This window comes from Cydia fagiglandana, chromosome 21 (genome assembly GCF_963556715.1).
Source record: "Cydia fagiglandana chromosome 21, ilCydFagi1.1, whole genome shotgun sequence".
Classification (NCBI taxonomy): Eukaryota; Metazoa; Arthropoda; class Insecta; order Lepidoptera; family Tortricidae; genus Cydia; species Cydia fagiglandana.
The window spans coordinates 3,268,188-3,294,411 of NC_085952.1; the positions used below are offsets into that span (position 1 = coordinate 3,268,188).

At 38.1% G+C, this 26,224-nt stretch overlaps 1 protein-coding gene across 1 annotated transcript in view; it reads right to left on the reverse strand.

Moving 5' to 3' along the window:
- Positions 1 to 299: 299 nt before the first annotated feature.
- Positions 300 to 26,224, reverse strand: part of LOC134675275 (homeobox protein HMX3-B-like) — a 33,263-nt gene continuing 7,338 nt past the window's right edge. The window contains exons 2-3 of the mRNA XM_063533496.1: positions 20,602 to 20,699; positions 300 to 940 (exon numbers count right to left, since the gene is read on the reverse strand). Of these exons, the coding sequence (XP_063389566.1) occupies positions 300 to 940; positions 20,602 to 20,699 (739 nt within the window). The remainder of the gene's footprint in view (positions 941 to 20,601; positions 20,700 to 26,224) is intronic.

Here is a 26,224-nt window from a genome sequence, read left to right on the forward strand (position 1 = left end):
GGTAACTTATTTAATTTCACGTACCTGCTAATCATGTCAGGCATAAATGCAATACAAGACTTTATACTGTACAAATACACAATCGAGCGTGTGTAATCGATTTGAGTTCAACTCTGACGAAATGCTAAAGTTCGTCTAATCAGCTCCTATCCTATAGCGTTGATTATCATTAATGCCATGTAGCGTCACTTTGTATGGTAGTACAGCACATTTATCTTAAGTTTTCTTCACTTTAGCGGCGTTTAGGAACCGGGTGTATCACTCAAAAACTGTTCGGCCCGTTCGGCCGTCACCTGACACTACACTAAGCTGCTCAGCGGCGCGCGCGACGTCACCGGCGACGCTGGCAGCGGCTGCAGAGGCTGCGGCGGCTGCTGAGGGAAGTAAACGCCCGGCTCGTTCGAAAACTGCGGGTGCATCGGCAGCGGCGTATGCGGCATCCCCGACGGTCTCGACTCGTGGTAAAGTATCGGAACGCGCACCAAACGCTGCGCCGCGTGCGCCATGTTAGCCGCCTCCAACTCGGCAGCCAACTGCCTCTTCCACTTATTACGTCTGTTCTGAAACCAGATTTTCACCTGCGTCTCTGTCAGATGCAGGCTCGCGGCTAAGCCGGCGCGTTCGGAACTGCTCAAATACCGCTTCATATCAAAGGTTGATTCGAGTTGGAATACTTGGGATCGTGAGAAGACTGTCCTGGTCTTCTTCTTCCGTTTTCCTAAGTTGGTGTTGGGGTCTCGCTTTTCGTCCTTTTCGAAGTCGTCGCTTTCGTCGACGTCGGGGTCTGAGTCCTGAGGGTCTTGTTGTTGAGGGTAGAGTGCGGGGTGCAGGCGAGGGGAGCGGGGCGAGGAGCGGGAGGGGGATGGAGGGGTGGGGGCGCGCGGCGGGGAGCGCGGGCGGGGGGAGCCGTGGGCTGAACCTTCTTCGTTCGTGATGTCTTCTGTAACAATGAGAAAAGGAGTTTAGACCATGAGAGAGTAAAGGCCTTATAGTCCGGGAGCCGGCTGCATGAAACAAACCTCATCAAAAAATAGAATATACCTACCCTGTAGAGGTACCTGACATTTAGTAGATTCCAACGCACTTGGTCGGCCTAGGCTTAACCTGGCAGATTTTGTACAAATGGCAAAAACGTTGGACAAAAATTCATCAAAAAAAACCTCATCGAAAAATAGAATGAAACTTGTATGGTAGGATACCTGACCTTGAGGACAGTAAAAAAAAAGTGGTCGGCCTCACCTTAGCCTGGCAGTTTTTGCAGTCCGACCAGATTTATTGGGTCACGTGAGAGCTACAATTTACCTCATCGAAAAATAGAATGAAACAAACGGATTATAATAGCTAAAATAAGCCTGTTGACGTATGTCTTGGTCGGCCTCACCTTAACCTGGCAGTTTTTGCAGTCCGACCAGATTTATAAAAAAATCATCAAAAATTTTTTATCGATAAATCGTATGAAACTTGTATGGTACGATAGCTGCCTTTGAGGACAGTAAAAAAAAAATGGTCGGCCAAATCCTGTGTTTGCAGGTTCCTGTGTCCGACCAATTTTGTGGTACCACGTGAGAGCTACAATTTACCTCATAGAAAAATAGAATGAAACAAACGGATTATAATAGCTTAAATAAGCCTGTTGACGTATGTCTTGGTCGGCCTCACCTTAACCTGGCAGATTTTGCAGTCCGGCCAAATTTATAAAAAAATCATCAAAAAAATTTTATCGAAAAATCGTGTGAAACTTGTATGGTACGATAGCTGCCTTTGAGGACAGTAATAAAAAAATGGTCGGCCAAATCCTGTGTTTGCAGGTTCCTGTGTCCGACCAATTTTGTGGTACCACGTGAGAGCTACAATTTACCTCATCGAAAAATAGAATGAAACAAACGGATTATAATTGTAACGGTGCGTGTAACGAAGCGTTACACTATCGACCTTCATACTATTTCTGGCACCATACAAATTCTAAATTCCTTTTTGAAATTCAAATCCTATTCCAAATTCCATTCAATGATTTTTATTTTCAGTTCGATCACATACTTTGATCGATAAACATCATTTTATCTAACGGACTGTACTTCCCAAGTTTCTAAACACGACCGTTTAAGTGTGATTTTTATTAGTAAACGTAATAATTCATAAGTGCGTGCAGTTCAGTATAGTGCTACGAACGTGCTTAGTCAATCCAAAAGGCATTACGCGAAACATGTACATGCCTTTTGAGGGTACATGGAAACTAGTTTTAGGTCTATCAGAAGGGCGTAGGGGTATTTCCCAAAATGCTTTTGCTATGTCTATCGATGATAGATATTTAGCATTTTTTAGATTATCTAGAATGTCAGAAATGAGTGGGAGTTTGTAGGCATCTTTGCGCGTAATCGAATTTAGTTTACGGCTGTCGATGCAAAAACGCCACGTTCCATCTTTTTTAGGAGTTATTATGACAGGGTTTAGCCATGGGCTTTCACAGGGTTCGATAACATTAAGCTTTAGCATTTCATCAACTTCTTTGCATAAAGCTTTTTGTTTCTCTGGAGAAAGCCTATAGCATCGCTGTTTGATTGGTGGATGGTCACCGGTATCTATGTGATGTTCAATGAGGTGGGTTCGTCCTAAGGGTTTGGTTTCTGTTGAAATATTTTTAAATTTTTCAATAATAGTATCTGAAATTAACTGTTGAGTTCCAGAAAGGTTGTCATAATTAGTGATGTGTTGGTCGCAGGTGGAAATAACTAGGGTATCTATATGTTTATCAGAATATGACGTTATGTCAGGTAATATGTGGGGAGCTATATTGAATTTTCTCCAAAAATTTGTGCCTAGAATCAAGGGTTGCTTTACAGTAGGGATAACATGAGCGGTAATAATAGCCACAATATTTTTGTACGAAATTGGTAGTTGAATTGTACCAATAGAGTATATAGGGTAGCCGTCGGCTACAGAGCCTACGACTTTATGGTCGTAATTTATGGTAAAATTGTGGGATAAGAGAATTTTATGGGAATTATTTCCGAAAATAGTTAAAGCACTGCCACTGTCTAAGAGGCCACATAAAGTTAAATTATTTGTCTGGATGTTGACATAAGGTCGTTCATCGTATGGATCTTGAGTGAAAAGTGCTGATGTAGTATTGTATGATGACATAAATAATTTAATGGTATCTAACCATTGGTTCCATTCTGTAGCAGTAGTTTTATTTAAGTTACTTTTCTCCTTTATGCGTTTTTTGGAAATTTATGGCAAACTGTACATTTTGCAAAAGTGACATTTTGTTTGCCACAGCGGAAGCATACTATATTTTTACTTGTACAAATATCTAAAGAATGATCGTTTGTTCTGCAACGCGGACAGGAGTAACGTAACGTAGAAGGTGGTGTTGTTACAGTATGGACCGGTTTATTAAATGGGAATGGTGGTATATACGGTTGGGAAGGGGGGGTATGGTTAGAATCTTGTTGAATGTTGGTATAGTTGCTAGAGCTATAAGTAGAGGTAGTATTACAGCTTTCGTACCATTTGCACGATTGGAATAATGTGTCTATAGACGTAACATCTGTAGGAACTAATCTGGAACTGTAATAAGGGCTCATGTTTCTACGGAGGATATCTATTTTTTGTTTTTCAGAAAGGGGTTCATGTAATTTGGAAAAGAGGGCTTCCATGGCTGAAAAATACATTATTATTCGTTCATGTTGTTTTTGTTTACGGGAATGTATATTTTGTAGTAAGTTGTGGTCATGGTCATGCAATTCGAAATCTTTTAAGAAGTGGGTTTTAAATGATTTCCAATCTGTAAGGGTTGTTTTCTTTGACCTATACCAATCTAAAGGAGTGCCTGATAAAAAATCGTATATATATTTGTGTAAGCGTTTGTCGTCAATGTTACGCGCAATTGCAAACTCTTCGATGTTTCAAATAAAATCATAAGGGCAACTATCGCCTTTATAGTTGAATTTTTTAAAATCGCTTGGTTTTGCTTCAGAGAGGTTGGTTAATTTTCGAGCAAGTAGGTCTAAATTTGTGGAATCATCTATCAAAGAGGTTGCTGACGCGTAAGTTGACGTTGTTGTTGACGGTTGTGACATGTTAAATTTTGTTTGACATTTTGACAAAAATTCGCATATTTTCGAATAGTTGTCAATAATTTCTGGAGATAATTCAGTGGTAATATGGAGACGTTCTATTCTGTTATATAAATGAAATAAGAAAACCGCTATTCTATCGTGCTTCGCTTGGTTGGTGGTCGCAAGCTGTAGCTGAGAAGAAACTATTGTGAGGCATCTGCTAATTTCGGTGATATCCTGTTCAAGATCATATGGGCTGGAGAGATTCGAACACGGGTCCGCGAATAAATTTGGAGTGAGGAGCTGTCTTAAATCATCAGCCTGCGCGGTGGCTGGGAACTGAATGTTCCTGAGTTTGAGCTCATAGATGAGTTCAGGTTTATTTAATAGTGCTGGATTCATTGTTTATTAAAGTGGATACCTATTACGAAGAGAATAATTGATGTTATCAATATAAATAAAATATGTAGTTATTAAATTTTATTTTTTATTGAATCGAAAGGAGAAGTTTATTGTGATATTAGGCTTAGTTGTGTATATTTATTTAATCGGGTGAAGGATAAGCTATCGGATTATCTCCAACAGTACTGCCGTAAGTCAGGATTGGTTCGCACTTCAGTGACTCCAAGGAGTTTTAAAAACACTTAGGATTGAAACCAATTTGTGAGATTTCAGTGGAAATCTTGGATTGTGTAATTGTATGTGATAGATGTTTTGTGTAATCACTATGTTAAGAGTTTTGTTACGTGGCGCGACAAAAAGCGTAGGACGCTGGCATAATAGGGATTAGAAAATAGATATAGATAAATTGGTATAAGATGATGAATGATGATAGATGTATATGTAATTGGTTATTTAAGGGGGGAATTTTGGTTAAACGGTTGAGGATTAGATAAAAGGTTGGTTGTAAAATAGAAAATTAAATAAAATGATGTTAGGCCGAGAGATATTGCGAAAATTTGAGTTGGGTCGACTATAACCTTTTAGAATTTTGAAAAGATCTTAAAGCTAGCAATTACAAACAATATAAAAAAAAAATTGTTAGAAAAAGGAAAAATGTAGGACTGGAACAGCTGGTTGCGGTTGTTGGGTAGGAGCAGGTGCTGGCACGGAGGTACTGGAACGGGCTGCTCAGCGTCGTAGGGCGGGTGGGTGTCTTGTCAGGTCCGGGTTTGAGCACGTTGGGCGCCAGTGTGAGGGGGCAGGTAGAGGAGCCTCACAGGGATGATGGGAATGAAAAGGCAGGATCCAGAGCGATGAGGGGTATTTATTATTTAAATAAAAAGGGCACCTGTAACAATACAGGTTACGTGTTAACAGATAGGTATGTATAAAAATACTTTCGTAATTCAGAAGGTTAGAAATCAAATAACTTACAATATGTGCCTTGGTGATGATGTAGATATATATCTGGAAGGTGTGCAGGGCCACAAAACGAGCACTATACTGAACTGCACGCACTTATGAATTATTACGTTTACTAATAAAAATCACACTTAAACGGTCGTGTTTAGAAACTTGGGAAGTACAGTCCGTTAGATAAAATGATGTTTATCGATCAAAGTATGTGATCGAACTGAAAATAAAAATCATTGAATGGAATTTGGAATAGGATTTAAATTTCAAAAAGGAATTTAGAATTTGTATGGTGCCAGAAATAGTATGAAGGTCGATAGTGTAACGCTTCGTTACACGCACCGTTACATTAACTATAAAGGCGATAGTTGCCCTTATGATTTTATTCGAAACATCGAAGAGTTTGCAATTGCGCGTAACATTGACGACAAACGCTTACACAAATATATATACGATTTTTTATCAGGCACTCCTTTAGATTGGTATAGGTCAAAGAAAACAACCCTTACAGATTGGAAATCATTTAAAACCCACTTCTTAAAAGATTTCGAATTGCATGACCATGACCACAACTTACTACAAAATATACATTCCCGTAAACAAAAACAACATGAACGAATAATAATGTATTTTTCAGCCATGGAAGCCCTCTTTTCCAAATCACATGAACCCCTTTCTGAAAAACAAAAAATAGATATCCTCCGTAGAAACATGAGCCCTTATTACAGTTCCAGATTAGTTCCTACAGATGTTACGTCTATAGACACATTATTCCAATCGTGCAAATGGTACGAAAGCTGTAATACTACCTCTACTTATAGCTCTAGCAACTATACCAACATTCAACAAGATTCTAACCATACCCCCCCTTCCCAACCGTACATACCACCATTCCCATTTAATAAACCGGTCCATACTGTAACAGCACCACCTTCTACGTTACGTTACTCCTGTCCGCGTTGCAGAACAAACGATCATTCTTTAGATATTTGTACAAGTAAAAATATAGTATGCTTCCGCTGTGGCAAACAAAATGTCACTTTTGCAAAATGTACAGTTTGCCATAAATTTCCAAAAAACGCATAAAGGAGAAAAGTAACTTAAATAAAACTACTGCTACAGAATGGAACCAATGGTTAGATACCATTAAATTATTTATGTCATCATACAATACTACATCAGCACTTTTCACTCAAGATCCATACGATGAACGACCTTATGTCAACATCCAGACAAATAATTTAACTTTATGTGGCCTCTTAGACAGTGGCAGTGCTTTAACTATTTTCGGAAATAATTCCCATAAAATTCTCTTATCCCACAATTTTACCATAAATTACGACCATAAAGTCGTAGGCTCTGTAGCCGACGGCTACCCTATATACTCTATTGGTACAATTCAACTACCAATTTCGTACAAAAATATTGTGGCTATTATTACCGCTCATGTTATCCCTACTGTAAAGCAACCCTTGATTCTAGGCACAAATTTTTGGAGAAAATTCAATATAGCTCCCCACATATTACCTGACATAACGTCATATTCTGATAAACATATAGATACCCTAGTTATTTCCACCTGCGACCAACACATCACTAATTATGACAACCTTTCTGAAACTCAACAGTTAATTTCAGATACTATTATTGAAAAATTTAAAAATATTTCAACAGAAACCAAACCCTTAGGACGAACCCACCTCATTGAACATCACATAGATACCGGTGACCATCCACCAATCAAACAGCGATGCTATAGGCTTTCTCCAGAGAAACAAAAAGCTTTATGCAAAGAAGTTGATGAAATGCTAAAGCTTAATGTTATCGAACCCTGTGAAAGCCCATGGCTAAACCCTGTCATAATAACTCCTAAAAAAGATGGAACGTGGCGTTTTTGCATCGACAGCCGTAAACTAAATTCGATTACGCGCAAAGATGCCTACAAACTCCCACTCATTTCTGACATTCTAGATAATCTAAAAAATGCTAAATATCTATCATCGATAGACATAGCAAAAGCATTTTGGGAAATACCCCTACGCCCTTCTGATAGACCTAAAACTAGTTTCCATGTACCCTCAAAAGGCATGTACATGTTTCGCGTAATGCCTTTTGGATTGACTAATGCCCCTGCTACCCAACAACGCTTTATGGATGCGTTATTCCCTTCTGAAAACCTTGATAACTCAGTATTTACCTACTTAGATGATATTATCATCATAAGTAATACTTTCGATGAACACATCACTTTACTTAATAAAGTTTACCAAAGGCTAGTACAAGCCAACATTACTATAAACTTCCCCAAGTGTTCATTTTTCAAAAAAGAACTTAAATATCTTGGTTACATAGTTAATGAACACGGCTTTCAAACAGATCCTGACAAGGTTAAGGCAATACTTAACATCCCACCTCCCACAACTCCTCGAGAAGTTAAAAAGTTCCTAGGTACAGCAAGTTGGTATAGACGCTTTATCCCCGATTTCAGCACAAAGGTTGCACCACTAACTAAACTTACCTCCACTTCCAAAAAAGCACCACCATTTAAATGGACATCACTAGAAGACAATGCCTTTAAATCCATTAAAGAAGCTCTAGTCTCTACCCCTGTTCTTGCTTGCCCAGACTTCTCAAAACCCTTCGCAGTCCACTGTGATGCATCCAGCTTCGGCATCGGTGCCATGCTGACCCAAGAATTTGATGGCGTTGAGAAACCCATTGCTTATATGAGCAAATCCCTAACTGGTCCCCAAAGAAATTACTCAATTACAGAAAGAGAACTCTTAAGTGTCTTACTAGCCCTAGAACATTGGCGTTGCTATCTTGACAACGGCTTAAAGTTCACAATCTACACAGACCATTCCGCATTACAATGGTTTCTCCATCTAGATAATCCAACCGGACGTCTAGCCCGCTGGAGTATTCGTCTATCTACATTTAACTTCGAAATTAAACATAAACGTGGTAAAGATCATCTAATCCCTGACGCTTTATCACGCTTACCTTCAGTAGACGTTATTAACTACAATAGTTCTAATACCAATGACGACTGGTATAATAATATCTACGCTAAATGCAGTTCTAACCCCAACACCACTCCAGATTACATAATACATAATAATAAATTATACCGATACTCAAAAACCCCTTCGTTACTCCAATCTGAGTATAATTGGAAAGAAGTTATCCCACTAGAGTACAGAATACCCATTATCACAGAAAATCATTCCACCCCAACTTGCGCTCATTTCGGAACATTTAAAACATACAATAAAGTTAAATTGAAATATTTTTGGCCAGGAATGTACAAAGATATTTCAAATTTTATTGCCAAATGCGAGACTTGCTTAGCTTGCAAACACCAAACCCAACTAAAACTTGGCCTAATGGGTAAACCTAAGCAATGCTCTCGACCCTTTCAATGCATTTCAATAGATTTGATCGGCCCCTTGCCTACTACACTAAAACACAACAGATTCATCTTTGTCGTTACTTGCTGTTTTTCAAAATACTGCCTCCTCTTTGCGATTAAACGTGCTACGTCATCAGTAATCGTTCATATTCTAGAAAACCTAGTTTTCCTAGTGTACGGAATCCCACAGACCATAATTCTTGACCATGGTCCTCAATTCGTTAGTCAAGAGACAACGGATTTATTCCACTCCTATCAGATCCCAAAAATACACTATTGCGCAATTAAATGCGCCCAACCAAATCCCGTGGAGAGATATAATAAAGTTGTTACCACAGCAATATCCTCATTCATACAGGATGACCACAGGAATTGGGATATCAACCTACATAAGATACAATTTGCTATTAATACTTCTGTAAATGAAACAACAAATTATACTCCTTCTTTCCTTGTATTTGGTCGCGAATTAGTCACATGTGGATCAGCATACGATAAATCTGATCTCACAGATGATATTATATTCGCGCCCAGAGACGAATACGCTGATAATCTTGGTCTTCTCCAGCCTGTCTTCTCCGAAGTACAAGCCCGTCTTTGGAGAGCGCACCAAACCAATTCTTCATCGTATAATAAACATCACCAACATTTCGAATTCAACGAAAATGACATCGTCTGGAAACGAAATTACGCAATTAGTAATTCTCCTAAACACTATTCTGCTAAACTTGCACCCAAGTTTATTAAATGTTCTATCCTAAAAAAAATATCACCCTTAGTATATGTCCTACAAGACATGTCCGGCAAAATGCTCGGACGATGGCATATTAGAGACCTTAAACCTCTCCCCAAAATTCTAAAATAAATAATATACTGTTTTTCCTTAATTAGATTCTTATTTGGCTCAAACTTAGCTACTTTTCTCCTAAGCTCCTAACTTGTAAAATATTGTATATAATGTTATACATTTATAATTATATCTCATCCCCATTATACATTTCGGACTCATTACATTTCGTACATACCTACTTAGTACGAATTTATACGTTCATTTATACTATTTAATTTATATAACGTTATATTACGTTCATATAACGTTATTCAAAGCTAACTCTACCAGAGTTAGAACAATACTTATTTATATATTTCTTCCCTTGACATAACGTTCATATTTACGTACTTAGGTACATACGTACCGTACAGTACATTTATTAATTCCATTAAGGAATTATCTTATGATATTTTGTAGTAATCCTACATTCCATACGGCATTATTTTGTTGAATAAATTTCAACAATCGTACTCTTTGTAGGTACACATTATTGTAGATATTATATTTAGATTCATTAATATTCAGCGGGTGGTTACTGATTAATAAGCCTTAATACTAATGGAGAGCGATTTAATGAGTACGTCCTCTACTTAAAGGAGTACTCTATTGAAACTTATTTTGGTTAAACAATTAACCAAAATTTTATAAGATGATGTATGAATGACCTTTGGTATGCATGTTTAAATCGCCTCTCTTGTATGATAAACATTGTATATAACATCCCCACCTTCTAAATTTATCACTCATACCCATATTCATTACATTATATTTATATTACGGAAAAATCCTTTGGCCATAAGCCCCAGGATTTTCCCTTCCAGGGCGACCCCGGTAGTGTAACGGTGCGTGTAACGAAGCGTTACACTATCGACCTTCATACTATTTCTGGCACCATACAAATTCTAAATTCCTTTTTGAAATTCAAATCCTATTCCAAATTCCATTCAATGATTTTTATTTTCAGTTCGATCACATACTTTGATCGATAAACATCATTTTATCTAACGGACTGTACTTCCCAAGTTTCTAAACACGACCGTTTAAGTGTGATTTTTATTAGTAAACGTAATAATTCATAAGTGCGTGCAGTTCAGTATAGTGCTCGTTTTGTGGCCCTGCACACCTTCCAGATATATATCTACATCATCACCAAGGCACATATTGTAAGTTATTTGATTTCTAACCTTCTGAATTACGAAAGTATTTTTATACATACCTATCTGTTAACACGTAACCTGTATTGTTACAGGTGCCTTTTTATTTAAATAATAAATACCCCTCATCGCTCTGGATCCTGCCTTTTCATTCCCATCATCCCTGTGAGGCTCCTCTACCTGCCCCCTCACAATAATAGCTTAAATAAGCCTGTTGACGTATGTCTTGGTCAGCCTCACCTTAACCTGGCAGTTTTTGCAGTCCGACCAGATTTATAAAAAAATCATCAAAAATTTTTATCGATAAATCGTATGAAACTTGTATGGTACGATAGCTGCCTTTGAGGACAGTAAAAAAAAATGGTCGGCCAAATCCTGTGTTTGCAGGTTCCTGTGTCCGACCAATTTTGTGGTACCACGTGAGAGCTACAATTTACCTCATCGAAAAATAGAATGAAACAAACGGATTATAATAGCTAAAATAAGCCTGTTGACGTATGTCTTGGTCGGCCTCACCTTAACCTGGCAGTTTTTGCAGTCCGACCAAATTTATGAAAAAATCATCAAATATTTTTTATCGAAAAATCGTATGAAACTTGTATGGTACGATGGCTGCCTTTGAGGACAGTAAAAAAAAATGGTCGGCCAAATCCTGTGTTTGCAGGTTTCTGTGTCCGACCAATTTTTTGGTACCACGTGAGAGCTACAATTTACCTCATGGAAAAATAGAATGAAACAAACGGATTATAATAGCTAAAATAAGCCTGTTGACGTATGTCTTGGTCGGCCTCACCTTAACCTGGCAGTTTTTGCGGTCCGACCAAATATATAAAAAAAAATTCAAAAATTTTTTATCGAAAAATCGTATGAAACTTGTATGGTACGATAGCTGCCTTTGAGGACAGTAAAAAAAAATGGTCGGCCAAATCCTGTGTTGGCAGGTTCCTGTCTCCGACCAATTTTGTGGTGCCACGTGAGAGTTACAATTTACCACATCGAAAAATAGAATGAAACAAACGGATTATAATAGCTAAAATAACCCTGTTGACGTATGGCTTGTTACGGGCGGCTTTCATAAATTCAATGTGGCAGTGTGCGGCAGAATCCACTTGCATCAAATTTGATGCAACACATTGTGGCTGGACATTAAGAGATGAAATGTATAAGATCAAATGGTTTGAAGGACACATAACGCCTTTGCGAGTCGAAGAAATAACAATAAGATAATCACTTAATATATGAGAGGTTATCTTGTGTATTTTTATTTATTTATATTTATTGAGAAGTTCAACAGCGTTTACATTAAATAATATACAAAAAACATGAGAACTTATAGCATAGCCAATAACAGAACTTCCTGTAATTTATACATAATAAAAAATCATCTGTGGGTAGACTTGTAACTTGTGCTGTACAAGAATCGTAAATATAACTTAATTTGTAAGTCTTTAAGGTACAAGGAAAACGAGAAAAAATTAATAATAACTGTAAACTGGAAAAAAAATCCTAAAATAGTAGGTATAGCTCTAATTTTGCGTAAACAATAAATAAAAAATAGTAAAATAAAAATACATACAGTACCTACATAAACGAGCGAATCTATTAGTTTGTATGCATTTATTGGAATTTATGTGTTCGTGTGTGTGTGTGTGTGTGTGTGTATGTGTGTAAGTGGGTGTGATAGTGCGTGACTACCAGGAAAGTTGCTTTGCAATTTGTGATTTGAAAACACGTCTGGAGGAGAAGAAAGGGTCAATGTTTTGGAACGATTTATTATAGGTACGTGCGATTCTACTCAGAATTTAATAGAATAGAATTTTGGCCATAATTGGTACGATGACAGGGAATATGGAATAGTGTGGTGTGACGAGTTCGGCGCGTGGGAGCGCGGAGCCCTAACTGTGACAGCAATCCAACGTAGTCTAGATGCCCGTTGAGAACATCGTGGAGGAACATTTTACCATTTATTTAAATTTTGGAAGGATCACGTGCAGTTTTTCCTCTTATATTACAAGTGTTCGATTGAAAACTAAGCTTTGGTGTATACCTGGATCACCTGCACGTACAAGAAGGCGTTTCATATACGCGCGCCCATCAGATAGGTACACAAAGTCATGATGCGTATGGAAACAGCATGTGTGGTCCTATTCTAGCTGTCACGTGGTATCACAAATTTGGTCGGACTGCAAAAACTGCCAGGCTACGGTGAGGCCGACCAAGCCATACGTCAACAGGTTTATTTTAGGTATTATAATCCGTTTGTTTCATTCTATTTTTCGATGAGGTAAATTGTAGCTCTCACGTGGTACCACAAAATTGGTCGGACACAGGAACCTGCCAACACAGGATTTGGCCAACCACTTTTTTATTACTGTCCTCAAGGGCAGCTATCGTACCATACAAGTTTCACACGATTTTTCGATAAAATTTTTTGGATGATTTTTTTATAAATTTGGCCGGACTGCAAAAACTGCCAGGTTAAGGTGAGGCCGACCAAGACATACGTCAACAGGCTTATTTAAGCTATTATAATCCGTTTGTTTCATTCTATTTTTCGATGAGGTAAATTGTAGCTCTCACGTGGTACCACAAAATTGGTCGGACACAGGAACCTGCAAACACAGGATTTGGCCGACCATTTTTTTTTTACTGTCCTCAAAGGCAGCTATCGTACCATACAAGTTTCATACGATTTTTCGATAAAAAATATTTGATGATTTTTTCATAAATTTGGTCGGACTGCAAAAACTGCCAGGTTAAGGTGAGGCCGACCAAGACATACGTCAACAGGCTTATTTTAGCTATTATAATCCGTTTGTTTCATTCTATTTTTCGATGAGGTAAATTGTAGCTCTCACGTGGTACCACAAAATTGGTCGGACACAGGAACCTGCAAACACAGGATTTGGCCGACCATTTTTTTATTACTGTCCTCAAAGGCAGCTATCGTACCATACAAGTTTCATACGATTTATCGATAAAAAATTTTGATGATTTTTTTATAAATCTGGTCGGACTGCAAAAACTGCCAGGTTAAGGTGAGGCCGACCAAGACATACGTCAACAGGCTTATTTTAGCTATTATAATCCGTTTGTTTCATTCTATTTTTCGATGAGGTAAATGGTAGCTCTTACGTGGTACCACAAAATTGGTCGGACACAGGAACCTGCCAACACAGGATTTGGCCGACCACTTTTTTTTTACTGTTCTCAAAGGCAGCTATCGTACCATACAAGTTTCATACGATTTTTCGATAAAAAATTTTTGATGATTTTTTTATAAATCTGGTCGGACTGCAAAAACTGCCAGGTTAAGGTGAGGCCGACCAAGACATACGTCGACAGGCTTATTTTAGCTATTATAATCCGTTTGTTTCATTCTATTTTTCGATGAGGTAAATTGTAGCTCTCACGTGACCCAATAAATCTGGTCGGACTGCAAAAACTGCCAGGCTAAGGTGAGGCCGACCACTTTTTTTTTACTGTCCTCAAGGTCAGGTATCCTACCATACAAGTTTCATTCTATTTTTCGATGAGGTTTTTTTTGATGAATTTTTGTCCAACGTTTTTGCCATTTGTACAAAATCTGCCAGGTTAAGCCTAGGCCGACCAAGTGCGTTGGAATCTACTAAATGTCAGGTACCTCTACAGGGTAGGTATATTCTATTTTTTGATGAGGTTTGTTTCATGCAGCCGGCTCCCGGACTATTAGGCCTAACACTAAGATAATGTTTCCCCTTTGAAGATTTGTTGCAAAGATCTAAAGTTTAATTTAAATAGTTAGAATCAGGAACGATAATTTAAATGTCTCAAAATCAGCGGATGCTAAACATATAGAGACACCTTATATAATAATTTGTTCGTATTATAAACAAGCTTAACAAAACAATACAATTAATAGAATAGAAGAAAAACGGACAAATGCGAGTCGGACTCGCCCACCGAGGATTCCGTACTTTTTAGTATTTGTTGTTATAGTAGCAACAGAAATACATAATCTGTGAGAATTTCAACTGTCTATCTCGGTTCATGAGAAGCCTAGTGACAGACAGACAAACGGATAGTGGATTCTCAGTACTACGGTCCCATTTTTACCCTTTGGGTACGGAACCCTAAAAAAGGTTACTTAATCATTCCAGTTGACTAGATACCGTTTTATTGATTGTTAAGCCGCGCCATGAAATCACAGCTAACCTACAAAAACAGCTTCGCTTTGATTACAACCGGTTGCGAGGCTTCCGCGGATCCCATTACTGCCGCTTACGTTTTACGCCTCCGATTAGATTACGGACTAACGCCTGTCAACACAATATTCTGTATTCAATGTATGTAGTGTTTGATCATTTGACTGGACATGACTGGACATAATCAAAAGTTTGGTAAGTAAGCGCAATGAGGTGATTTGAAACAGACGTAAGTTGAAACAGCGTAATTTTTGAGACATATATAACTGATATCGTGGTGGAAAAAACGATGTTTAGCCGCGTCCTAGTAACCCGCTGGTTCCTCAATATGCGTCCTTGCCTCAAGACGATTATAAATACCGCAAAATTCACGTTGTTTCAACTTACCTCTGTTTTAACTCACCTCGGTCACCCCTAATCAATCAACTTTATTTAGAACTTCAATGTAAAAAAACACTATTACCAATCATAAAATTGCTCACCTTGTACCATAAAATGGGGTGAGGGACAAAACTGACATTCAAATTTCGATAAAACTTTATTTTTACATGTGGCAAACTGATTTTTATACATAATACGAGTAAATGTTCCGGTCGTTTGAACTTTTTTTTTTATGATTGTGTGTTCCATTTCATAACTTTAAAGATAAATATGAAAAAGTAGGAAATCCCAGCTCACCCCGTACTAGGGGTGGAGAGGGATTTCCTACTAAGGTGAGTTTTGAAAATTGTTGGATCGACACTTTGGGATTATGAACATTATAATAGCTTGATTTGTTATTAGAATATATAATTTACGTAGCAGTAGACTAAAAACCAACTCATCCCTCTGTCATCCCTCCTCACCCCATTCATAACCCAACTGCCCTCGTAATCCCTACTCACCCCATTTTACGGTATTTTGTTATCAGAAACAAAATAATGCCCATATCTGTGATACGAGCACCTAAGCAGTGCGCATTACTCAAGCGTTGTTCCAGCTTTTAGAATAAAAGCCAATTTCCATCTGCATTCATAGGGCCCGATTCGGATTTTGAAATAGACATCTATTAGATATCTTTTAGACATCACCAAGATACGATAACGATATGTTTAAGATCTAACTTGTCAAGTTTGACATTTGCGCGATTCTGGAGATACTCTTGAACGATTTCCACAGGATATGACTTAGAGATGCAATTCACATCTAATAGATATCTTACTCTATCTAACGTAAAAGTGACATTGGTTGCCCGAATTGCGCTGCAATCGAGAACTAGTTGATATCTAAACTATAACGTATCTAGAATGGATCTAGTACGTGTCATCTCTTGTGAATATGTTGAAGTTCGAATACGGCAGTTAGTCGTATACCTTCTACCTATTTGATTACGGGAGTATCTATGCGATGCGAGTAATGGTTCGGGAGTGGTGTAAGATTTACGATGCCCGAGGCTTTAGTTTAAGCCACAGACAATGTAGACGTACCATCAGTACCTAGAAGTCAGTTGTGGTACTAGGGCAGCCATTCTCAAAGTGTGTTCCGCGGAACCGCAAAGCCTCTGTTGGGGCTCCGAGAAAATACTTGTAATAGTAAGAAAAAAAAACCAGCTCTTGTAATAAATAGGTATCTGTTTGACAGTGACGAACGAAAATATTTAATTTGGGGCTCCGTCAAATATTTCGCTTTCCAAAAGGGTTCCGTCACCAAAAAAGTTTGAGAACCGCTGGTCTAGGGAGTAAATTTGAGAATATTGAGTTAAATTTAATATTTATAACGCATTTTAGGGTTCCGGACCGTATTACTAAGACTCCACTGTCTGTCTGTGTGTCTGTCACATCTGTCACATCAGTCTGTCTGTCTGTCTGTCTGTCTGTCTGTCTGTCACCAGGCTGTATCTCATGAACCGTGATAGCTAGAGAGTTGAAATTTTCACAGATTATGTATTTCCGTTGGCGCTATAACAATAAATAAGTATGTAATAGTTTATTTAGCAGCGAAGCGATAGATATATTCAAAAAAATATTAATATTAAGAGAACATCAAGAAAACCAAGTTTAAAAATGTTTTTAAGTTTGTGGCAAGTTGCGGTGTTTAGTTACTAAATCACTGTAAACGAGCTTCAGCATATAATAGCTCCAAAATAGTTGACTGAATATTCAATAGAACTCAAACTAAGAGTGTTTGGATCACTCATTATTAAAATTATTAAATTAAACATATACCTAGCACACGCTTCGTGCGAAATTGGAAGTAAGCTAAGATAATAAATCAACACGGTATTTCGAAAATCCATTTCTGCGTTCGAAATTCAAAATTTGAAATCGGACGCGTGAAACCAAATGTCATCAACACTGTTCAACGAATCACTACAATCGAATTCAGAACATTCCACATTCAGACAAAACCGGACATTGTGCGCTAGAAAATAGGGTTTCATTTCAATTGGAAGGGGTTTACTTTTAAAGTTAAAACAAAGATAGGTCGCCAATGTAACTTGAGCTTAGCGTTTCGTTCGTTAGTGTGGTATCGAGGGGTCTTCTTAAAGTGGTTGGTTGTCTGTGATTGGAATTGATTTTCGAAACCGTACGCCGTAAGCCTTTGTTGCCGTTGCTTACAAACGCTTACTAGTTTAAGCAGTTTATGAGTGTGTTGGATGCATTAGATAGTGAGTTAGATATTTCCAATTTGCTTAATGCATGGATTCTAATGAATTCAGGGTGCATTAAGTTAGTGAACTAATGGTCCTAATGGATTCATTATTACGACGTGTAATAAGTAATAATGTACAATTTATTATCTGTTTCCCTATACCTAAATTGAAGATAACTAAGAAAATGGAGCACTTCGCATAACGTTGGCCAATTTTAAAAGCAAAATATAAAAACTGTAAAGTTTTTCTGACGAATACATGAAATAGAGAAGAAATTATGTCGTACTCTTTTTATGCTAAAAATCCCAAACTCAGACATGTTAGAAATTATAAAATATAGGACTTACCTACTTGTTGTTAATTATACAAGTACATAAAAAAATTAACTGAACATATTCTCTTAATTTTTTCCCACGTTTCATGAAACATTTTGGCTATCCCTTCAAACTTCAATTTTAAAATCTAGTCGGAGAATAACAACAATTTAAAATAATTCCCGCCGCTTTTAACGGTCTACCAACATTACTGGCGAAAACCACAGATAAACACTAAATAGCAATCTACACCGCATTCGAATATTAAAATGCGACATCACGTCCAAACGCTTTTGGCGCGAACGCAGTGTAGTCAGCTAAAACACGGGTGCGAGCGGGACAGCTATAATTTCCAAACTTCCGTCAGTGTTGCTATATGCGAATAATTGTAGGGAAGCATTGTGCGCTCGGTTTGGACCGCGTGAAATGGCGGTCTTTGTTCCGAGGGGTTTCGGGTATTAAAGAGCGGGGTTGAGAGAGCAAAGATGTGATGATGATTGCTTTTCCAGTTGAGATGCGAGATGAATATTGGGGTTGGGGGTTACGGGGATTGTGTGATTCATTTGTGATGTTTTTCCAATCTTTTAGGTTTGTAGTCAGTGTAATTCATGTCTAGTCCGTCGAATCAAAATTTCGTGATTTTTAGGGTTCCGTACCCGAAGGGTATAAACGGGACCCTATTACTAAGACTCCATTGTCCGTCTGCCTGTCACCAGGCTGTATCTCATGAACCGTGATAGCTGGACAGTTGAAATTTTCACAGATGATGTATTTCAGTTGCCGCTGGAACAACAAATACTAAAAACGGAATAAAATAAATATTTAAGTGGGGTTCCCATACAACAAACGTGATTTTTTTGCCGTTTTTTGCGTAATGGTACGGAATCCTTCGTACGCGAGTCTGACTCGCACTTGGCTGGTTTTAATTTTAATATTTTTTCTAAATAATGAAAGACTGGAAAATTGACACTAAACTGGGGCAAGGGAAGGAACCACCCACTTGACAAGTTGTTTCTAGTTTATTAACGATGCTCCGATATAAATACAATGCCGCGCGATGCTGTGCGGCGTAAGCGCCATCGACAATAAGGTCCCTTTTCATAGAAAATGCCCATACTATTTCTGTTTGATCGACGCATTCGGTCGGTTACTTGTGATATTTGACAGGCAATCTTGTACATAATTGTTTTCCATCGTATTTTCTCGGAAATGTTCCTATTTGTCATGTCATGCAGTCACCATATTAGACATATTGACTGTGTTGCGTTCTGTGTCCAAACGGCGACTGTGTCGTAATTTTGTCTGGACTGATCGCGTAACCGTGTCCATTTTCAGTCATTCTGGCATCAGTCAAAACTCGAATAAGACTTATGACTGAACTGATGCCAGAATTGGCGTGTAATGGTAAATTGACAGTAGTGCAGCTGTCGTTGGAAATGGAATGTTACCCTTAAGGTGACAGTCCATTTCCAACGACAGCTGCATTACTGTTCATTTTACTATGGAAATTGACAATGACATCGACGCGTTCAGTACCGGTAGTGCAGCTGCGGTTAGAAATGGAATGTTACCATAACCGATGTCGTAGATCTGTGCTCCAACCCCACCGTGCTGTTGCATAATGCCGGCTCTGTTACGTCAGCGGATTACACTGGTAAGGCGTCGCGGTAATCGATTACCGGCCCTTACCGCACTGATTAAGTGCCAGCACGCGCTTTACTTTATTTTTAATGCCTGGCAACATCGTTACAATTACATTATTGCTTTTAGTTATGTTGGCTTTACTGTTAAGAACGAGATGCAATTATCTAGTTTGACCTCTCTTTCGGTCACACTGTTTGATAGTAGAGCTCTATCCACTTTACACGTATATCTGTGGTTTATAAAATGGGTCTAAAACGCATCTGGGGCCAAATTCGACATGTACAACTGTCAGATTTCGCATCCACGTCAAATCAACAGTTGATTTTATTGCATACTGAGTGTTGATTCCATCCACGGTGGATAATATCATTTGGTACAACCAAAACTCAACTCTAAACTAAGGGTGGTTCGGTTTGGTTTGCTTGTCACCATAACTGTGGATTGTTAATGTCAAATTTTGACATTGTATGTATTCGAGAACTTATGATTTTTCCCACATCAACGGGAGATCAACACGATACGTCAAACGTCGCTTGTCGAATAGGGGCCCTGGTTTGTACCTATTGTATTTTTTTGATTTCGTCACAAATTGTAAACTACGTAGTTTTAATTTTTATTCTAAGCTGCATGCGTTCTTTGTTATCTTATCTCTACCTATAGACTATGCATATTGTGGAAATGAATAAAGTTTTTATCTATCTATCTTACGCGGGAAAATTAATCGCGGGCATATTAAGGGGTACAGGCCTGTCAGTTGATCGGAACTGTCAAAATTTTGTTGTAACTTACAGGCTGATACCGTCCGGCGGACTGTTAATCAGTGGGCTATCAGTGGGCCCCTTTAGATCGTGTCATTCACAGAGACGCGTGGCTTGTCATATTGTCATGTTATTTTAAAGGTTTGATTTGACAAATCTGCGAGTCATCGTGATGACATGAACTATAGCCATGAGAGAAAACGTTGTATCAGAGTGAAACGGCGTATGTAATAAGTGGTTCAGTATTAACTAACCTCGTGGTGGGGACCTGTCGTGAGGCCGCCAGTACCACGGGGGCATCAGCTGGCCGTACCGCCCCGCTAGGGCGCTCCATTGCGTGATCAGCCCCAACCTGCAACAAAACGGAATTTATAAGACAACAGCCGAAGATAGACATACGGCCCAATTCGAACTTCAAGATAGGTCAGTTAATAGATCTAGAAAAGATATGGATTAGATATGTCAGTGTCAAATAAGTGTCAAAAGCGACGTTTCTTCAAACAAAAACGTCACTTTTGACACTTGTTTGACACTGACATATCTAATCTATAGATTAGAAACTAGCGCAAAAGCCTTATTTAAGGAAATGTCCCAGCGTCTCATCGACACCACAGGTGACCAGAGGGCTGGCAGCTACCTCGGCCAGAGAATAAGCCTGGCCATCCAAAAAGGAAACGCTGCCAGCCTCCTGGGCACCATAACAAACGAAGGTGACCTGGGGATGCAGTTTTGTTTCTTTTTAAAAATAAAGGAATGTCTCCTTTAAGTAAAATGAGCCTGCTTAAGGATTTAAGGTAGTTTCCCTCCAGGGCCCGACTTATCTTTCCACACTGTATATGTAAATAAACAACAATTGCTCGTTTAAAGGTAAGATAGTAAGCATCATCATCTTATTTTGATTCAATCCAAAACTAACATTCGCAGCGTCTCACATTCGAAAAGTGAAAACTCTCACACTTTTAGTTTCATCCGAATCGCTTTCACAAAGGGGATCCAACTTTTCACTTACAACTCGCAATATAAGAATAACAACAAAAAGAGAAAAAGTAATAAATCACTTTGTTGGAAATAGAGAAAATCGTCTATCGCGGGGAAACAAGCTTTCTCACTTTGTGGAATCGTGATGTCGAATGTATCGATTATCGATTGTTGGAACAAAGAGGATTGCGCGGCCCTGGAGGGGTGGGAGTTTTAATCTATCGATAGTTTAAAGTCACACTGTTTATGTCTTATTTTGATAGTTTTCTTTTATGTGTGATAGTCAGAAATAATATGCAATCAAATGTTAGATTGGGGGATGTGTAAGTAGAAAAACGGGTTGTCAAAAACATGGATTATTTGTGTACAGTACAGATGTACTTACAACCAAAAGCCTATTAGGCTGTTCAATGCAATGTTATTTTGTTTTAATTAGTGATCCCAAATGATGCTAATTTAACTTTTTATGTGAGAGAGTCCTTAAAACATTTGACTTTTTATCAATATGAACATTTACCACACAATCGCTTAATTTCATTTTTAAATTAGTCTCGTGTTTGAAGTCTGAATCAACGAGTTACAGAGATGAATACAAAAGAATAAAAAAAAAATTGCAATCGTCTTTCAGATTATGATAGAGTTAGACCAAGAAAATTCTGCAGCGATTTTGATAGCCCACGCAGTGCAAGTGTTATTTTTAAACGTCAAACTTCCATGAAATTATGTCGCGTAAATAACACTTGCACTGCGTGGGCTATCAAAATCGCTGCAGACTTTGGTCTAACTCTAGATCGACAAAGCACTTATCGCAACCCTACGGCACTAGTGATGTACTCGCGAGGCTATTCAGCGAGCCAGCTCGATATCGACACTCGAGACGGCCTGTCAATGGCTATTCAGCAGCTAATTGCAATGCCGTACCTAGATTGTGGCTCGGTACTCCTCTAGGGATAGATGCACTCTAGATTTGTGTATCAATGTTATGTTAATTCAAAGGTATTGTACAAAGCAAAGAGCTATAATTATGATTCGGATTTTGAAATAGACATCTATTAGATATCTTTTAGACATCACCAAGATACGGTAACGATCTAACCTGTCAAATATGACATTTGCGCGATTCTGGAAATACTCTTAAACGATTTCCACAGGATATGACTTAGAGATCCAATTCATATCTAATATGTAGATATCTTACTCTATCTAACGTAAAAGTGACATTGGTTGCCCGAATTGCGCTGCAAAAGAGAACTAGTTGATATCTAAACTATAACGTATCTAGAATGGATCTAGTACGTGTCGTCTCTTGTGAATATCTTGAAGTTCGAATACGGCAGTTTAGGGATAGATGCAATCTAGATTTGTGTATCAATGTTATGTTAATTCAAAGGTATTGTACAAAGCAAAGAGCTATAATTATGATTCGGATTTTGAAATAGACATCTATTAGATATCTTTAAGACATCACCAAGATACGATAACGATCTAACCTGTCAAATATGACATTTGCGCGATTCTGGAAATACTCTTAAACGATTTCCACAGGATATGACTTAGAGATCCAATTCATATCTAATAGATATCTTACTCTATCTAACGTAAAAGTGACATTGGTTGCCCGAATTGCGCTGCAAAAGAGAACTAGTTGATATCTAAACTATAACGTATCTAGAATGGATCTAGTACGTGTCGTCTCTTGTGAATATCTTGAAGTTCGAATACGGCAGTCTAGGGATAGATGCAATCTAGATTTGTGTATCAATGTTATGTTAATTCAAAGGTATTGTATAAAGCAAAGAGCGATAATGGGTATACATGTTTATGATACTGTATTAACAGTATAACGGCTCGATTCGGGAAATGAATTATAGATTAACTAGATACGATATAGGTAGTAAACATATGTGACGTTCCACGGCAAAATGTACCTTATAGTAGCTGGCGCTTACGTCGCATAGCGTCGCAATAAAATTGGAGCGACGTTAATAATAGCGTAAGCGCCAACCTCCTGCAAATTTTTCCATATCTCTCGGTCGTTTGCCTTTTGCGTCCAGTCTTTACCTGCTACTTTGTAAATCTGGTCGCTCTATCGTTGTTTTGGTCTCCCTTGTCCTCTGTTACTGATAGGTCCTGCCCAGGTTGCTATTTTCCTAGTCCATTTTGTACTGTTCATGCGTATTATACGGTAGTACTATTATTTATTCTGTAACGGTGCACAGAATACGCGACTTTATGTAAATGATGCACGTGCCGGGTGGCACGAGGCTTCCGTTACCAATTTGTTGCACGTGATCTAATCACCTTACACGTGATTAAGAGATTTTCGTAATTAATTACACCTTTGAGAACCTTTTTCATTTTTTTAAGTTAGATTTTCAAGTAATTTCGGTTTTATTGGTACATATTGCTTGATTATTATGTACCAATGAAATTAAATTATTAGGATTGTCTTCATATTTATTTTATGGAAATCTGTCACAAAATTTAGTGGTGTGTCCTAATCAGCACATTTTTTTTTGTAAAATAGGTAATATCTTTCCATACCAGTTTTACATAAAAAAGTAACACTCAAGAAAACTCACTCTTTTTTTGTTATTACTATACTACATAAGTACTCAACCACAGTGTATAATTGTATATATTTATAAATAGGTACTTCAATATAAAACAAAAACAAACACATGAAAAATTTATAACGAAATGCAAGATAATACGATTTCGTAGCGGTCTACGAAGCTACGAAAGGCGTAGCCCCGTAGCGTTGTCGTAGGCGTGACGCGTAGAGCCTTACGCTGTTCAAATACATTTTAACATCTTGTTTTACTTAATCAAAATAAAAACCATAAATACTATAGGTACATATATATATATATGTCTATAAACTGACAGTAAACGGTAGTTTCGTTAGCAAACAATTGTATAGACATCCTACTTATATGAATAGGTTTTGAAAACATCAAAGTTCAAAATCCACTTGAAACCTCTAAAAACTAATTGGGTACCAATTACCAATTAAAAACTAAACCCGCCCCAGGCTAAACCCTTCTCAAAGCTAATTAGCGAAAAAAACGCCATAAAATCGATAAAGGAAAAAATCCCGTCGGTTAATCCCGCCGTTCCAAAGTTCTGAATTCAAATTCCATTACAGCGCTCCTTCAAGAGCGGAATGGAAGAAACCGCGCGATTGGTCGGTTCACCGCGCCCTGATTGGCTGTCTGCGTGACCCCGCCCCCGGCGAGGGTATAAAAATCGATGCACGCCGCGATTTTACTCTTTTTGGGCCGGCGCGGCGCGCGACACTCCATTCTCGATACTAATAATGGCATTTGTGCTTTTTCACTTTAAAGTGTTTAGTTGTATCAGAGTTGTCGCCTTTTGTTGGGTTAAGAGCTTTTTACTTATTGTGAGTAGTTATTTGAGGAAGTGGAGACGTTTTAACGAACAACGGACAATGCTTTCAGCTGGCTTTGTTGATTTCAGGTTCTGAAATACTACACTCTTTTAAAGTGTGTTGGGCAATCTTGATTGCTTAGGCATTGGGGTGTAATAAATACCCAATGATATTACACTGTATTTAAAATAAATTATTTTACACCATGCATGAAATATACACTGAGAGAAAAGTACAACAAAAACTCACTTAGAATTACAAAAATAAACTTAATCCGGGGACAAAGAGAGTTAACTAATAGGAACAAATTGACTTTTGCAATTTCTATTATCTGTTTGTTGAAATTATATTTGGGATTACTGAGCTGTTTGTAGAAATAAATAAACTTTACAGAAATAGTGAAACGTCCATAATTATTACTAAAACTTCATTTTTTCTCCCAGTACAGAACTGTTTTTTAATTCCTGGTGATGATTTTTCTCTCAGTGTAGCACCACATAATTATTACAAAAACACAAATAGGAGTTATTATTAAACACAAGTTCTATTTAATAAATCGGATAGAAATATAAAAAGTAGGTGAGTTGACCGTGACGTCACGATGTAATGTTTCAGATAAATTCCATCCACTCCACTCTTAGGCCCACTTGCACCATCCTACAAACCCGAGGTTAAGCGATTAAAGCGTTAACCTAGTGTCAGATTGTATGGGTAACCATGGTAACTCCAGGTTTAATAGGTTAACCCCGGGTTAGTGGAATGGTGCAAGTGGGCCTTACACAAATAAACTAATAAAATAAAACAGCAAACTAGTCGGTGCTACATGACGACACATATAGTCATCTGCAATAATATGTTACTCTTCGAAGGCCGCAAAAATATGTGACACGTCACACGCTCTTATAGCTCTACAAATAAGATCATGTCAGATATTTTTGCGCTCATCGTTGTGTAACATATTTTTGCAGCACGTAGGTACTGAATTATTTTTTGAGGAAAAAATCAAGGACATTACCTAAATTCTTTTGGGCCTATAATGCTCCTCAGAATATCAGATCGTATCAAAAATACACGTATTCAAATTCCGAGATTCGAAATAAGGGTTACTTATTTCCTTGTCTAGGCACGGAGCCCTAAAAGTATTCCCAATAACCAGTGAAGCATCTAATAGACAGAGGGGCCCCTCGGAAAACATTGCGCCCCTTATATCAAATCGGCTAAACCGATAAGTAACCTCTTAACTTGGCACATAGGCTCCGATTTTAGGTTTGGCACAAGTTGAAAGATGGAGAGGGTAGCGCTAAATATTGGCACATAATTTAAACCAGCGGTCGGCAACCTTTTAGCTGCCAAGGGCCACATACTAATTAACGAAGTTGACGCCGGCCCCACTTTTTTAATATTTGTGACTTTAGCAGACATTGTCGTTTGTCAATATTACATACAAAATAATCAATCTAAGGCTCGCGGGCCGCTTGTTGCCGACCGCTGATTTAAACTTACGACCC